Source organism: Lottia gigantea, assembly GCF_000327385.1.
Source record: "Lottia gigantea unplaced genomic scaffold LOTGIsca_59, whole genome shotgun sequence".
Classification (NCBI taxonomy): domain Eukaryota; kingdom Metazoa; phylum Mollusca; class Gastropoda; family Lottiidae; genus Lottia; species Lottia gigantea.
In genome coordinates, this window is record NW_008710013.1 from 1,130,524 (window position 1) to 1,145,916 (window position 15,393).

At 32.0% G+C, this 15,393-nt stretch overlaps 3 protein-coding genes across 3 annotated transcripts; 2 read left to right on the top strand and 1 right to left on the bottom strand.

Annotated features, from left to right (window-relative positions):
• Window positions 1-1,829: 1,829 nt before the first annotated feature.
• LOTGIDRAFT_235101 (hypothetical protein) lies at window positions 1,830-5,161 on the bottom strand (the record flags this gene model as incomplete). Its single annotated transcript, XM_009063658.1, has 7 exons — window positions 4,988-5,161; window positions 4,581-4,722; window positions 3,885-4,037; window positions 3,510-3,596; window positions 2,934-3,163; window positions 2,430-2,588; window positions 1,830-1,898 (listed from the first exon to the last, which is right to left on the bottom strand). The coding sequence occupies exons 1-7, from the start codon at window positions 5,144-5,146 to the stop codon at window positions 1,830-1,832; spliced, it is 999 nt and encodes a 332-aa protein (XP_009061906.1). The 5' UTR covers window positions 5,147-5,161.
• An 829-nt stretch (window positions 5,162-5,990) lies between these two features.
• LOTGIDRAFT_68264 (hypothetical protein) lies at window positions 5,991-6,795 on the top strand (the record flags this gene model as incomplete). The annotated part of the gene is made up of 2 exons (XM_009063587.1): window positions 5,991-6,282; window positions 6,587-6,795. Coding segments are annotated over 2 exons (501 nt in total), but the record flags the coding sequence as incomplete, so codon positions are not given.
• Window positions 6,796-7,186: 391 nt separating this feature from the next.
• Window positions 7,187-15,342, top strand: LOTGIDRAFT_204481 (hypothetical protein). Its single transcript, XM_009063659.1, has 4 exons — window positions 7,187-7,325; window positions 9,345-9,445; window positions 13,247-13,329; window positions 13,646-15,342. The coding sequence occupies exons 1-4, from the start codon at window positions 7,260-7,262 to the stop codon at window positions 13,768-13,770; spliced, it is 375 nt and encodes a 124-aa protein (XP_009061907.1). The 5' UTR covers window positions 7,187-7,259; the 3' UTR covers window positions 13,771-15,342.
• Window positions 15,343-15,393: the final 51 nt, after the last annotated feature.

The following is a 15,393-nucleotide window of genomic DNA, read 5'->3' on the forward strand; positions in this document are numbered from 1 at the left end:
AATGTGCGTCCTCGCGTGACTTCCGCATTTGCTTATCTTAATAAACATGGGTTTTCTGTACAGCTATTAGAATGAATTCAGTAGTTTCAAGCAAAGTAAAATGTATTAATGTATCTTTGACAAATACAAAATGGCGGATTTCACTTATTACCAAAAGTCACCATTTTTTATCGGCCGAATTTCCTTATAATCCCAAGCGGTAATCGGAATACAAAGTGTCGTCTGCTAGAATGTAGTCCGACGAATGAAGTCACATATCCACAAGTGGATTCCGTGTCAGCAGAAAATTTCTATGGAACACAAAGTGGGCCATATTCGTATGTTGCTTCAGTGACTTTTAGCAATAAATCACGCTTCAGATACATATCGTATTTTGTCAGTCACTATTTTTTTTTAAATCGTGGTTCTTTGAAGGAATTTTCACTTGTTATAATGAATTGATATTAAAGATAAATACTAAGAGAAGTTAATAATTCCACCCGGTATCCATACGACTTATTTATAGATCGAACATTGTACAGGAAAATAGGTGACGCATTCTTCCGCCATTGCCGAGTTGGTTGCTCATGAAATATGGGTGAAGGATTCATAAAGAAAATCGAAACAAACCAATTTTAATTATTTTGTAGAATATCTGAGAAAACATCTAAGACATAAAAAATTGTCTTCATTCCTTTTATCCACGAAAATAGGTTACACCACTGTTTATCTAATTGGTCAAGCAAAATATAATATAAATACATCAATACATTAAACTTCATACATCACAACCAAGAATCAGATTCAATAAAAATTCCATCTCTCATACACCACAACATTTATATCAAAGGCACTTATTTGTGGAAAATACTAAAATAGGGCGATATTATCTCTTTCTAAAATAATTAATTCAAATGTTGATAAAAAGAAGAAATGCAATTAAATCTGAAAAAGGATTATTCCAGTAATAAATCAGAAAACCAATCGATTGGTAGAGGAAGCTTCAGAGAGAGTTTTATAGTGCTGATATAAACAGAGGAAAGAGGGAGGCTGCATGTGAGGGCGGGTGTGTGAGGGTGTGTGTGTGTGGGTGTGTGTGTGTGTGAGAAGTGTCATTTTCACAAAGTCAAGCTATTACGAATTTCTTATACTTTTTGTATCACAGAAGTTTGAAAATACAGCGAAGATAGCGAATACAGCCAGTCAGAGTCCTTGACCGAAAGTTTGAAATCATACGTACAATCCAATCAAATTACTGCATAGCGTGATACAAGAAAGGGGGCTATTGCAATTCAAGGTATAAGACAAAGTTCGTAATTGCTTGACTTTGTGAAGAATGGAGGTATAGAACTAGAGATTTAATGCCATATAAATTATTATTTTATAATATATTACAATAACACAAACCATACCAGTATCATTATCAAACATAAATAGAAAGTTGAAGGGTATAAAAATCATTTCCAACTTTACAAATTATGAAAAAGTAACAAATATTGAGAATTCTAATTTGATTGACATAGAGATACAACTTTCATTCTATTTTTTTATATTATTATTCCATTGTGTAAATTGTACCAACGAAATCTATTACTTTTTTGGTTGTAGCCTTCAGAGGGATTCAAAAGGAACTGAGAATGTTGGTTGAGAAATCAGTCTAAGTAGACTCAGATTAGGAAAGACTAATACTAATTAATAGGTTACAAGTTGTATTCAGCTGTTCTCCCTGCAAACCATTCTTTCTATGAACTAAATAAGTATTTGTTTGTGACATGAAAAAGGGAAGATAGGAAGGGTAGTTGAAATTCTATAAATAGTTCTGAATGATTAAAGTCAAGGTATTGTAAACACTATAATTCTGTATGTTTGTTAACTAGTTTGTTTACTCTATTTTCTAAATCAATGTGTATCTTTTTCACCTGAAATATAAATGAAAATTCCTTTTGGTTAAAAGTAAAAGGAGCAATACAACTGAAAGTAATCAATGAGATAAAAGTGCAACTACTAGAATAAGTTACTTGATAAGAACTAAGATGGTGTTAAACCTTTCCATATATTCTGTTAAAATTCCTGCTGTGCTTTCACTTCTAACAGAGATGGAGATCACTACAGTAAATTCGACATCGTCTAATTACATACATTAGTTATTTATGTTTTAACAAATATTTAATGAGAGTTGTTTCACATTTTTAAAGTTGACAAAATGACAATTGAACTTTTAATGAACATTTACAAACCAATCTCCAAATTACCAATATACATTTGAACTTTTACAATTCTACAAATGTTCTTTCACAAATCAACATTATACATTTTGTCGTTTTGCAAGGAAATTAATATTGACATCAAAACAACTCCATACATGCGATGGTAAAAATCCACATAAATTATTAAAATTTACCTATTAACTGACAAATGTAACAGAATGCGCAGAATACTAGTATACTGACCTTGCGTTTAAAATGTTTAGCTTTGTCTTCTAAATCTAAGTGTGTTTGTGGATAAACTCCATCTTTAACTTCCTCGTTAAGGGCAACTTTAGATAGCTCCACCTGATTCTGTATATATTCATGTTTTTCTATTCGATGTTCAAAATGTTTTAATTCCTCCTGTAAGCAATGAATCACAACACTGATGCAAAGATAATGAAGAAGATAAACTGTAAAATTCATCTCTCTTATCAGAAACACATTTTCTTAAAAAAAAAATCTGGAGATTTGCCTTGAAAAATCTGGAGATTGGGTGAAAAGTCGGAAATTTTTCCAAAGCACGTAAATTCGTGATTTGAAACTCCAAATTGATTGTTTTTTTCCTTTTTTTTTTCAAATAAGTCTTAAGCCTTGTAAATTAATTAAATTGATCATAGGCCTACATGACACAGTTAAAATTAAAAATCTATGTTTATGGATAATTCTGCTCACTACAAAACATAGTTAAAATGATATCAAACTTACCTTAAAAGATTGCAACTCCTCCTCAGATAAATTTGTTTTCTTAATGAGAGCCCAAAGCTTATACACTCTAGAATCTTTAAATGATACATCTGGATTGGAATCTTTCATCATAGTCTCTAATTTCATATAACCTTCTTTAACAGCATGATTAATTTCCTTCATATTGGACTTTTTATCTTTTAAAATAGCATATTTGGCTTCGTCATTCTTCTGTTCATGTATATCATTTTCTGAAAATGTAACGTTTTTACAACTAATAGGTGAGGAAGAACTTATAACTTTATAACTGTGATATTTGGTAATGTAGTTGATAAAAATGGTTAGTGTCCACTACAGTCTCGAACAATTTCAGTGAAAATTTTTTTTTTTATATCATTAAACAACAAAATCTCCACGCGTATTGTAGCATGTCGTATCGCGATACATCGATTCACCAATATATCTTGCCAGCACTATACCCTACATTGCCATAAATATCTGTTGGCAAATGGTATCAATACATAAATACAAAACCTGGTTTGGCAGTTCTTATAGAGAAGTATTAGTTCTTGTGAAAAGAATAATAAATATTTTTACCATCAAAATAACTTTTTAAAGTATTTAATTCATCTATTTTCATTTGTTGATGTCTGAATTCTTCCCTTAGTTTATCTATCTCTTCATCTGAAAAACATAATACAACTTGTTAAAACAAAAACATATTTATTTAAATATTTAAATAATACTCTTCACAGTAGAAAGGGAAGTTGAAACCCTCTAGTAAAATAGCCCAGGAAAATCTGGAAATTCATCCAAAATGAATTGGAAATGTTTTTAATATTACTGATAATAAATTGTTCACGTATGTCTTCATCTTTTAATTATAAAAATATTGAAACTAACAAAAAATACAGAAGATCTATTATAACCAAACCAATACGCAACAAAAAAAATTTAAACAGTATGTTCTACCTGAAAAATCTGACAATGATGCTCTTTTCCATATTTTATCTAATTTTTTATCGGTGAAAACTGGCCATTTTTTATCATTTTCAGGAATTTCATTAAACCATCCTGGATCCTCTAAGGAGAAAAAATCTTCTAAACCATATTTAAACACAATATCTGAAAAAAAAAGATCCAAATTTAATGCCTGTTGGAATTCGTTGAGAAAACACAATTTTCAATTTGCGAACTATATTCAGGGATATATACATCTTAACACAGCAGGCTCAGATATAATGTGTGTCTATTGTCAGAGAAAAGTATAAAGTTCTTTTTAATTCTTTCCATTATTTGTAAGAGAATTGGAAAAGCAGCCACAAAATAGTAGCCTACTGTTTAGTCTTAAAATGAAAAAAAATATAAGCATTAGCACACAAAATAGAATTTGCTTTTACAGAAGACAATATTGAGCAAGAATTTTGGCTTTTTGTTTTGTTTGAAATTTCTAGGAGTTTCCTTCAAATGTAACCTTACAAAAAAACGCAAAGACATTCTAAGACTATCTGTACTGTACTGTACGATGTTGAGGCTGATATTCCAATTCTCTTAAAAAATATATAAAAATCTCAAAAAACTTTTAGCTTTGCTCAGATATTAGGTGGGACTTTCTATACTTGATAATGATATGTTTTTAAGTTATTCAAAAATCATTAATTTCATTACTTCTAAATCTTGTCAAAACTTCTGCTTCATATAACCCATCTTTATCCATTTCATCTAACTTCATTTTCTTCAATTTTCCTTCCATTTTGTCATGAATCCTCAAATCTGCATAAAGATCTGCTATTTTAGGACCTTCAAGCCTCTGAAATTATAATCGACAATATCATATAATGCAAGAGCAAGATATAACCATTTATCAAAATTTATAATTTTCATTACCAAGAAGGCAAATAGCCAAAGTGCTGAGAGCAATGAATTTTGATGATTCTGTCCTTCAAGTACCTAATGACACTCGGCTTTCAGTATGCACATAATTATGACAATTGGCATGATATACAATACAATGTTTAATATAAATAATGGATTGTAAACAATGTTTGGATAAAAAAAAAAAAGGATCCACCCACCTTTTTAGCCTTTTCCCAAAGTAAATTTACTTTCTTCATTCTAAATGGATTCTCCTCATTTTCATGCCAGTTATTGTTCAAATCTTTAGAATATTTATTGCCATACACATTTCTTGTGAAATATACAGCAAGAAAAGTGATAAAAAGGACGAATTGCATTTTTCTGTTTATAACATTAATGGGGCGTAACTCCGATTAATTGTGCCCATGAATATTATCGGATCATGACTCTTGCATGAAGATATGTATATTATATCACGTAGCCTTCAAATATCTTTTATTTCCAACTAACATAACCTATCAAATAATCATAAATTGACCTGATCAATCTTTTCTTTTTCAAAACACGCAGTTAAAATGATTTTAGTAATTTTTCTAACTTGAAGAATCAGTCACTCTATGTGCCAAACTCGATCCGATAAAACAGAAATCCAAAAATAGAAAAGGGGATTCCCTCTGAATTGACTGAAACTGGAAGTTCCTCATTCAACTGTCAGTTTGAGAACGTTATTCTGAGGTAGTATGAGTCTTTACATCTTAAAACCAACAAATTTATGGTCACCAACTTATATACCCCTACCCCCTTCATTAATGTGCCACCAAGTTGTTATTCATATAATATAAAATGTTTAGTTTGTGACATGATGTTTCAACTCAAAATATTCATCACATTTCGTTCATTTTATCCTCAACTGTAACTGTGTAAGAACAGCTTTAACTATTCTATTGTTTTTGAAATGTAAAAACATGTTTTATATTCATTATTTCGATTGTTTGTTGTTGATAGTTAAGGTCGAAATATTGCAAAAAAAAAAAAAAAAAAGCTCCACAGTAGACCCTAGCCTATAATTTTCACCATGGATTTTAAATTTGTATTACCGTTTGTTATTATTATTAACTCAAGCATACATTTTACAATTCAATATTAATATAGATCTGTATCAATTTTTGCTTTTTGTCTTTATTATTTCAGAGTAAAATGGATCAAAGAAATTCAAAATTCCGAGCAATGCTTGTTAAAATAAGTAATAAATTAGAGCCTCCAGAACTTAAGACCTTGATATATTATACTCAAATTAAACGAAAATTAGCAGAGACCATACAAAATGCGACGGATCTGTTTAAAATACTAGAGGAAAGACAGGATTTAAAACCAAATGACTTGAGATATTTTAGACAGATAATAGTAGATACATTAGACACCCGAAAAGATTTGTTAAAAATTATTGATGATTATGTGAGAGACAATGAAATTGGTGGAAGACCTGATACAGAGAGCTCAGATTATCTTGGAGGTCCACCTCAACATCATTATTCAGGTACAGTGAGAAGAACACTGTCAGAAATTTAAAACCTCTATCTCTTTGTTAACATCAGATACCTAGAACAGTTTAAAGTTATGGGGAATGGTATTTGAACAGGAAATCTGATTGTGCATGTAAAATACAAATGTTGCCAATTATACAAAAAACTCATAGCCAATATATATATTCTTAATAGCATCTTGTGTCGTGGGCTGTAAAATTCTAGACAAATTGCAATCTGAATTTTTGCTTCATTTGGTTGCCTGTGATTACATAATTTGATTTATAATTGCAGGCTTACAGGAAGAAAAAGATTTTTTAGCTAAAAATTATGGAAAAGGGTGGAAATTTTTTATAAGAAGGTTGAGTTTGTCAGAAGGTGATATAGAACATATCGAGGCAAAAAATAAAGGAAACCAAAAAGAAGCAATAAATGAGTGTATTCAGTTCTGGTTAAATCAACAGCAGGATAATGCTTCCAGAGAAAAAATTATTCGGGCATTGAAATTAGAGGAACGAAATGACCTTGTACGAAAATTGAATGATATATAATGATTCATTGTTATGTCAATTAACTGTAGTAATATATTTTTTTATGAAATGATTAGTAGAGGTTTTTGTCCCTAATTGAACTCTGTAAGTTTTAAACAGGAAATCTTTCATATGATCCAAATTTTTTACATCAAGCTACATTTCTCTTTCCCTTCCCAGGAGACTAGCTGTCGAAATCATTTGTTAGGAACTGTGGACTAATCTCCCGAAATCATCATTACTTCTGCTTTTTCTGTAAATAGATTTGGATAACGGAAGTGCTCTCAGTAGCTCGAACCTAGAATTGGTTGTGGTCTGAAATGCACGAGTTATTTTCCTTTAGAAAGCTCTTTTGATTTTAGGAAGTAAATATTGTAAAAAATGTATAAAGAAGACTCCTCAAGAATGGTTATATCAATCCGAACTGCTTAAAAATTATGGGGAAAAAGAAGAGTTCAGTGGCTCATAAAGAGACCTATCAAAGAATCAACTATCTGTACCAGGTATCTCGTATCTGTACTTCAAATGTCGAAAAGCTTTCCTCAGAATTCAATTTACAGTGGTGTAGCCTATTTTCATGGATATAAGGATTCAACACTGAATTTCGTCAAAGTTAAAAAAACGAAAAAAAATTTTTTATGTCTTAGATGTTTTCTCAGATATTCTACAAAATAATTAAAATTGGTTTATTTCGATTTTCTTTATGAATCTTTCACTTTGACCCATATTTCATGAGCAACTAACTCGGCAACGGCGGCAGAATGTGTCACCTATTTTCGTGTACAATGTTTGATCTATAAATAAGTCTAGAAAAACACGTTGTATGGATACCAGGTGGTATAATTAACTTCTCTTAGTATTTATCTTTAATATCAATTCATTATAACTAGTGACAATTCCTCCAAAGAACCACGAGTTAAAAAAAAAATAGTGACACAATGTCATCAGTCAAAGGGCGCCACATTTTGTTTCACAACACAACACGCTTCGACCTACCAAGAAATGTTTTGGAAAATGCAACATTTACCGATAAGTTTCGATTTTTTCATTATTTCTTTGATTTTGAAACAGATACATATTGAAATTCAGTGGCATACATCACATAAAAAAAAAACAGGACATCATCAGTTTTTATGTTTCATAATCATGCATGGCTGATTCTGAATATTATACATTCTTGGATATAACCTCATTATTCGGAGTTATCTGGCTTTTTCATACCTATCAAAGATATATACCAATAATACATTACAGAACCTTTGGAAATGTAAAATGGCTACCCTCAACGATATGACTTATAATTAAAAACAACTGATGATTAAGAATAAATTTATTGCATGAATACAATGACTTTGGATTAGACTTTCGTCAAACTTAAAAGATTATATACGCCCACTGGCAGCTTTGATTTTAAACAAAAATATTTGGCAGTACAGTAATCATTACCAGTATGAAATATTCAACCTTCAGTCATACACTTCTTTTGAACTTTTTTGGGCGATACTGTATAATATTACCAAGTTTCATCAAAATCTGTTAAGAATTGGGCCTACTAGAGTGTTTACAGGTTAAAACTTGAACTATTTCTCAGAAAAAAGTCAATAACTCATAGTAAATATTTTTCGATTCTTCTAATTTTTGATAGGGCCCATCCTTGGTTGATAGTAAACACTTACACAAAGTTGTGCCTTCTAGAGTGTTAACATGCTAAAAATTTAACACTTATTCAAGAACAAGGGCAATAACTCATACTTATCATTTTTCGATTTTCGGATTTTCAATAGAGTTCATAATTGGGTGATTACTTACACTCACACCAAGTTTCATCAAAATCTGTCAGGAATTGCACCTTCTAGAGTGATTACAAGCATTTCAAGAACAAGGTCAATAACTCATAGTCATACTAAGTATTTTTCGATTTTTCTGATTTTTAGTAAGGTTCATCCTTGGGTGATTACAAACAATTTTATTTTATCAAAATCAGTCTAGAATTGTACCTTCTAGAGTGTTTACAAGCAATTGTAGACGGATAGACATGGGTGACAACAATATATGCTAAAATTCATCGAAACAACATAAGAATATGGCCCTTATTGTGTTCCATATATTTTTTCTGCTGGCATGGAACCTGCTAGTTTGTCACATATGACTTCGTTCACAGGAATACATTCTAGCAGACGACAATTGAAATTCCAATAACAGCTGGGGGTTAGGCTACAAGGAAATTTGGTGACGTTCATTGGAAACTGGAATCCGCCATTTTGTACACCTTACAAATAGATAATAATTTGACATTGCTTTGGAACAATCAGAAAAATTCTGCAGGTTGACATTGTTGAGATAACCCATGCTTATCAAAATATGCAAATGCGGAAGTCAGGTGAGGTTGCACAGGTAAATTATTAATCATTTCCGTTGAAATTAGGTTACTTGACTGTAATGAAAGCCTTGCATTAACATACCATCCAGGAAACTAGAAGCTACCTTTGACTCTATTTATTTGGTTAATTTTCTTATTTCAGGCTGCTTATTTAGTATTAACTACAGATTCTTCCAACCACAGTCTTTGTAGATTTTATACGAAGACACTGAAGGCCATTGCAAGACGTCTAGTTCTAAGATTGTAAGTAATATCAAGAAAATAACTAGAGCCACTCGTGGCACAGAGTGGGACTTTGCTAATGTGGCAAATTGCAGGAGACTCTGAAAATATCAACCTTTTAGGTTAATTAGATCACGTGCCAGATTAGTCTAAAGTTACGCCATTTATCAGCTAATAAAGTCAATGACCTTTGACCACGTAAAGAGGAAGGTCAACAAAGGTCAATGTCAAAAATTGAAATTATGGAAATTCTAAAACACGTTCCTTTTTTATAACTATAAAGCTGAAACAACTGAGATTTTAACACGAACTGGCCAAATGGATGATGTAATTGTGTGCAAAGTCCCTTTTTGAAAAAACGTAAATATGCGAGTTATGCCCCTACCCCAGATTTAAACCATTTGCAGTTTAACCCGGATGTGTCATGCCCACCTCAACTATTTTGTCATAGTTCTATTCATATTGAAAATGTCTAGTAGTGTTCCAAATTTCTAGCTCCTAGATCAAATAGGTCATAAGATATACACAAACTAAGCTCAAAGAGACAAAAATATTGTGAAAAACATTAAAATTTTAAAAATATATCGCAGGAAAGAGCATGAGATGCCCTTTAAGAATCCGAAAAAAATAACACTCGAGGTTAATTAGGTCACGTGCTAGAGCAGTCCAAACTTGCGAATTTTGCTGTTTTTAGACATTCGTAAAACCCGAAGTAGATATCGGATGCCAAATGTAAAAGCATCAAGTGATAGTCAAGGTCAATGGCCTTTGACCCAATAAAGGTCAAGGTCATTAAAGGTCAAGGTCATGAGATATGAGCCTCCAAACTTCGAAAAAATTCAACCGGAAATTGCAAAAGAGCAAAAACGAAATTCAAAAATCGGCTTCCAAGCAATTTTGGGCAATCGATTGCAGTTAACAAATACATCAAAATTTCTCACATCCATCTCTACCCTAAGGCCCCATTTTGAGTTTTACAAAAGTGTATCATATCAATATGGCGGCCAAAGTATGACTTCCGGTTGGGATTTTTTTTTCTTTGTTTTTTTGTCTTAAAAATGACTACTGATCAGCATACATTTTGTTGAGATATATCAATTACACCGGAAGCTATTCAACCGGAAGTTAAAGTAGTTTTCACGAGTAAGCCGGAAGTGATACAAAAATTTTGATTAAACCATTTTTTTATTTTGGTGAGTTGTCTACACACATAAATTTTAAGATCAATTGGCAAATAAAGTCAAAAATTGCAAAATTTGACTGAAAAAAGTGTGCTACGAATTTTCGAATTTCGAATTTTTTGTACTTCTATCTCTTCGGATATTTTTTGTAGATTCCAAAAATGAAAACCCGAAGAAAATCGACTGAAATTTGCGACTTCTAGAGCCCATTTTGTATTTTTTGCACATGTTTCAACGTAGCAATTCCTGTTTTGTAAAAATGTTCCAATATACATTTAAGGCATACATGGTCAAAAAGTAAAGAATACCAGTTTTGGAGATTTGATGTAGCTGTCACAGTTGAAGCTGTGTGCTCTTTGTAAAATAGACCAAAATTCAGACAGGGAAAATTTCAGAAACAAAGAAATACTAGAACCACACGTGGCACAGAGTGGGACTTTGCAAATGTAGCAAAATGCAAAAGACCCTGAAAAAATCAACCTTCCACGATAATTAGATCAAGCGCAAGAACAGTCCAAAGTTGAGAAATTTTCATTTTTTAGAAGATTTTAATACCGGAAGTGGACGTCAGACCTCACAAATGAAAGTATCAGCAGATAGCCAAGGTCAATGACCTTTGATCTTGTAAAAGAGAAGGCCTAAAAAGGTAAAGATCAAGAGATATACGCCATTAAAATTTCAAATTGCTAACGACTATAAAACCAGAAGTTGACTTAGGACAGCAAATATAAAAGTATAAATAGATAGCCAATGCCAATGACGTTTGATCCTACAAAGGTCAAGGTCAACAAAGGTCAAGGTCAAAAATTGAAAATTTTGAATTTCCAAAACCTGTTCCTTTTTTTGAACTATGAAGCGGAAACAACCAAAATTCTAAGACAAAGTGGCTCAAAATATGAGGTAATTGTGTAAAAAGTTCCATTTTGAACAAATGTATACTTTGCGAGTTATGCCCCTGGCCAAAAATGTCAATAATGAGTAATTTAACCCGGAAGTGCCACGCCCAACTCAATTTTTTTTGAATAAGTTAATCAATATTCAAAATGTTACGTTATGTTCCAAATGTCAAGTTCCTACATAATAGAGGTCAAAAGATATAGGTCAACAAAGTCAACAAAGGTCAAAATCGAAAAATAAAAATATCCAAATGTTAAAACCCGTTCCTTTTTTAAAACTATAAAGCTGAAACAACTGAGCTGTTAATACATACTGGCCAAGAGGATGAGGTAATTGTGTGCAAAGTCTCTTTTTGAACAAACGCATCCTATGCGAGTTATGCCCCAACCCCAAAATGTAAACAATTAGTAATTCAACCCGGATGTGCCACGCCCACGTCAAAGTTTTTGTTGTGACTTTATCAAAATTAATAATAATAATAATGCCTAAATTTTCAAGTCTTTACATCCATTGGTTAACCAGATATACAATCATATATGTCAACAAAGGTCAAAATCTAAAATTAAAAATTTTGAAATTCTAAAACCCGTTCCCTTTTTCGAACTATACAGCCAAAACATCTGAGATTTTGATATAATTGGGCTAAAGTAATGAGGTAAGTGTGTGCAAAAGGATTTTCCAAAAAATTGTACTGTATATATATTTTTTCCAGACCACAAAATGTAAACAAAATGAAAATTTAACCCGGATGTGCCACGCCCTCGTCAATTTTCTTTTTGATGGATACATTTATATGGGGTATGATTAATTATTGTCCAAATCTAAAGCCTCCAAACTTAAAAGATCATGAAATGTGCATTTATTAATGTCAATATATTCAAAAAATCGGGGGAAAGGTTTCCAAGATTGCAATATTTAAAAATTTAAAATTTTGCATTACAATACATTGTGATATATCGTTGGAAAGAGCTCATAAAGCCCATTCAGAATATGCAAAAATGAACTCTCTAGGTTAATTAGGTCACCTGTAGGGGCAGTACAAAGTTGCGAATTTGGCTGTTTTCGGACAGCTATAAAACCGGAAGTAGATGTCGGAGGTCAAATTTCAAAGTATGATCTGATAGCCAAGGTCAATGACCTTTGACCTACTAAAGGTCAAGGTCACGAGATACAAGCCTTCAAAAATTGAAAAAAATTCGACCGGAAGTTGCAAAAAAGCAAAAGTCAAATTCAAAAATCCATTCGCAACATTTTAGTCGCCATCGACTAAAGTATACACCAACAAATTTGACCAATCCCATTCTCCCCCAAAGCCCCATTTTGAGTTTTATGGAAAAGTATCAAATCAAGATGGCGGCCGAAGTAATTTTTTCGGACTAAATTTTATTTTAAAAATCGGCCATAGAATTACGATTTATAACGATATACATAATTTCGTTGAAATATTTCAATCACACCGGAAGTTATTCAACCGGAAGTGAATCCATTTAATCCAAATGCAAATTACAGTATATAATAGTTTCGTTTGTCTGTTCACACCCCTCTTTTAACAAAAGTAATTACAACACTTTCAAGTGTTCTTCCTAGATTAGTTGCCTGTCCTTGAGATTCTCTTAAACTACCACTGCTAATCATCAAAGCCGGATCTTTTATTGCAATTTGCATATTAGAATATTGTTTGAGCTTGTTTGCTCTTCTTTTCACTTTTCAGTCAGACCCTAAAAAAGGCAATTTCTTTTTTCAGACATCCGAATATAAAGAGAACTATTTGTAAGAACTGTTTTTTGTTATTGATACCTGGTGTAACAACTATCACCAGAATTAAGGGTAATGATAACTGTCAGTTTTAATGCATAGTAATTTCAATCACAGGAGCAAGGAGCAAATTCATCTTACAGTGTATTTGGCAAAAAAAAATGTTTGTTTATCTTACAGCTGTATCTTATGTTATCTTACATAAATCTGATTAAATCAATTACAAGAATTGGTCAATTAACAGATTATTGTAGTAGGAGGCTTTTATTAAAACGATTGATTTTACTGACCCTTGATTTTTTGTTTCTTTTGACATTTATCTATCAAACATTTGGATATTTAAATGAAAATCACCAATTTGTGAAAGTGAATTATATTTGGTTTTCAGGGAAGAAAGATAAATACAGTGAAACTAAGTGTTTAGGATGTGGTTTTAAAATTCATTATATGGCAAACCCTAATTATAAACCCTGGTTTGAAAATCCTGAGGCATGGATACCAACTGGATCATAGAACAATGCAGACATATGGTGGAATTGAGACAGTGGAAAGAAAACATCAGAGGACAACAGACACATACATCAGAAGACAATGGAAACAAAAATCAGAGTACCACGGAGATATAAATCAGAGGACAAATCAAGATCTAAGCAATTTAGGCATTAGTGTAGATGTAATCCCAGGATAGCTTGGATTTCTATGCTGCATCATAGATCAATGGATGAAACAAATTTGTTGCGTCAAATTGCAGGATTACTAGAGCATATTTCAATAATATATAAGACAGACCATTGTTTAACAGATGTAACTGAATCATATCTCAGTCATGTTAGTTAAAATCGGTTTTATGGTAACATTTTTAGGTTCATTGACTAAGACTTAGAAAATGAAATGAATGAAGTTTTACATCCTACTTTTCTGCACCATGTGGGTTGTTGCAACGCCATGCAGAGTGCAATGAGGGAAATATTGCCAGGACAGCGGCATCAGCATAATTCGATTTCTAACCATCAAAGTATCTTTAATGTGCACAGCCTGTAGCACACGGGGCTTCAGGGCCAAACGATAAGACGCTTTTTTAAGTCAGCCCCTCTTACCTACATCACAGACAAGGGGAAACAGGGTTGAAAAATCCTAAGGTATTATCTTGGCCTATGCCAGGATTTAACTCTGGACCTTCAGGTTAGCAAGCAATCATCTAACTCACTGAGCCCCCCCACTAAAAGTTAGATTAAATGTAAACATATTACTCTTTAATGTTTTTAATGTTGTCAATAACAATGATAACAATGTTGATAGAAATAAACTAGTGTTATATACCTGTAATGTTTATATCAAGAACTCCCTGAATGCAATAAACTGAGATTCGTAATTCTCAAAAATTATTTGCCTGTTATTGAAATACAAACATTTTTTTACAAATTGCATAGCATTAAAATCATATCACATACTTAAGTTCATTGAAGACATAGGCCAAAATACACCAAATGTTACAGAATTATGTTAAATCTAAATTAAATTCAGACTGTGATATGTTTGTGTTTGGTGATTTTGGCTATTATTTACAAATTAAACAAATGTAACTGGAGCAAAAAACTACATAAAGTATATGTAAACCAGAAAAGTGCCAAGATTCTGTGATTTTATACCAGAAGGTACACAGAAATTACCGGGTTTTGATACTGAATTTTAAAGAAAATAAAAACAAAAGCATTTTATGTTTCCTCTTCCGATATATATTCATTCTTTTCCTAGTGATAAACTTATCCGGATAACTTCTTGTTTGGTTTCGCACTGCCACTTATCTGGATCGTATCCAGACGAAATCCACCTCTGGATAACTTCTGGTTATAACCAATTAAGTTTTTTTGCCAGTGCAAAAGCAACCGGAAGTTATTCGGATAGAACTGGATAGAACCGAATTACTTTTGCAGTGTGAAAGGGGTATCATATTCAAGATTTCTTTTCATTGAAATAACCATGACCCATTGGTTGCTTGGTGAGGTATTGATCAGTGATAGGTCAATTGTCTGAAGATCACACAGTGTGAAACTCATAACAACAAGTTTCAGGTTCTGTTTTAATATTTCTAATAGTGATATAAATAAGAAAAATAATTTCAAATCAGACTCAACT

Excerpts from the sequence above, each read along its gene's own strand:
- LOTGIDRAFT_204481 (XM_009063659.1), top strand. The coding sequence starts at position 7,260 with ATGGGGAAAAAGAAGAGTTCAGTGGCTCATAAAGAGACCTATCAAAGA. Across the intron at positions 7,326-9,344 it reads GAATCAACTATCTGTACCAG|GCTGCTTATTTAGTATTAAC; the intron begins GTATCTCGTATC and ends TTCTTATTTCAG. Across the intron at positions 9,446-13,246 it reads AGACGTCTAGTTCTAAGATT|ACATCCGAATATAAAGAGAA; the intron begins GTAAGTAATATC and ends TTCTTTTTTCAG.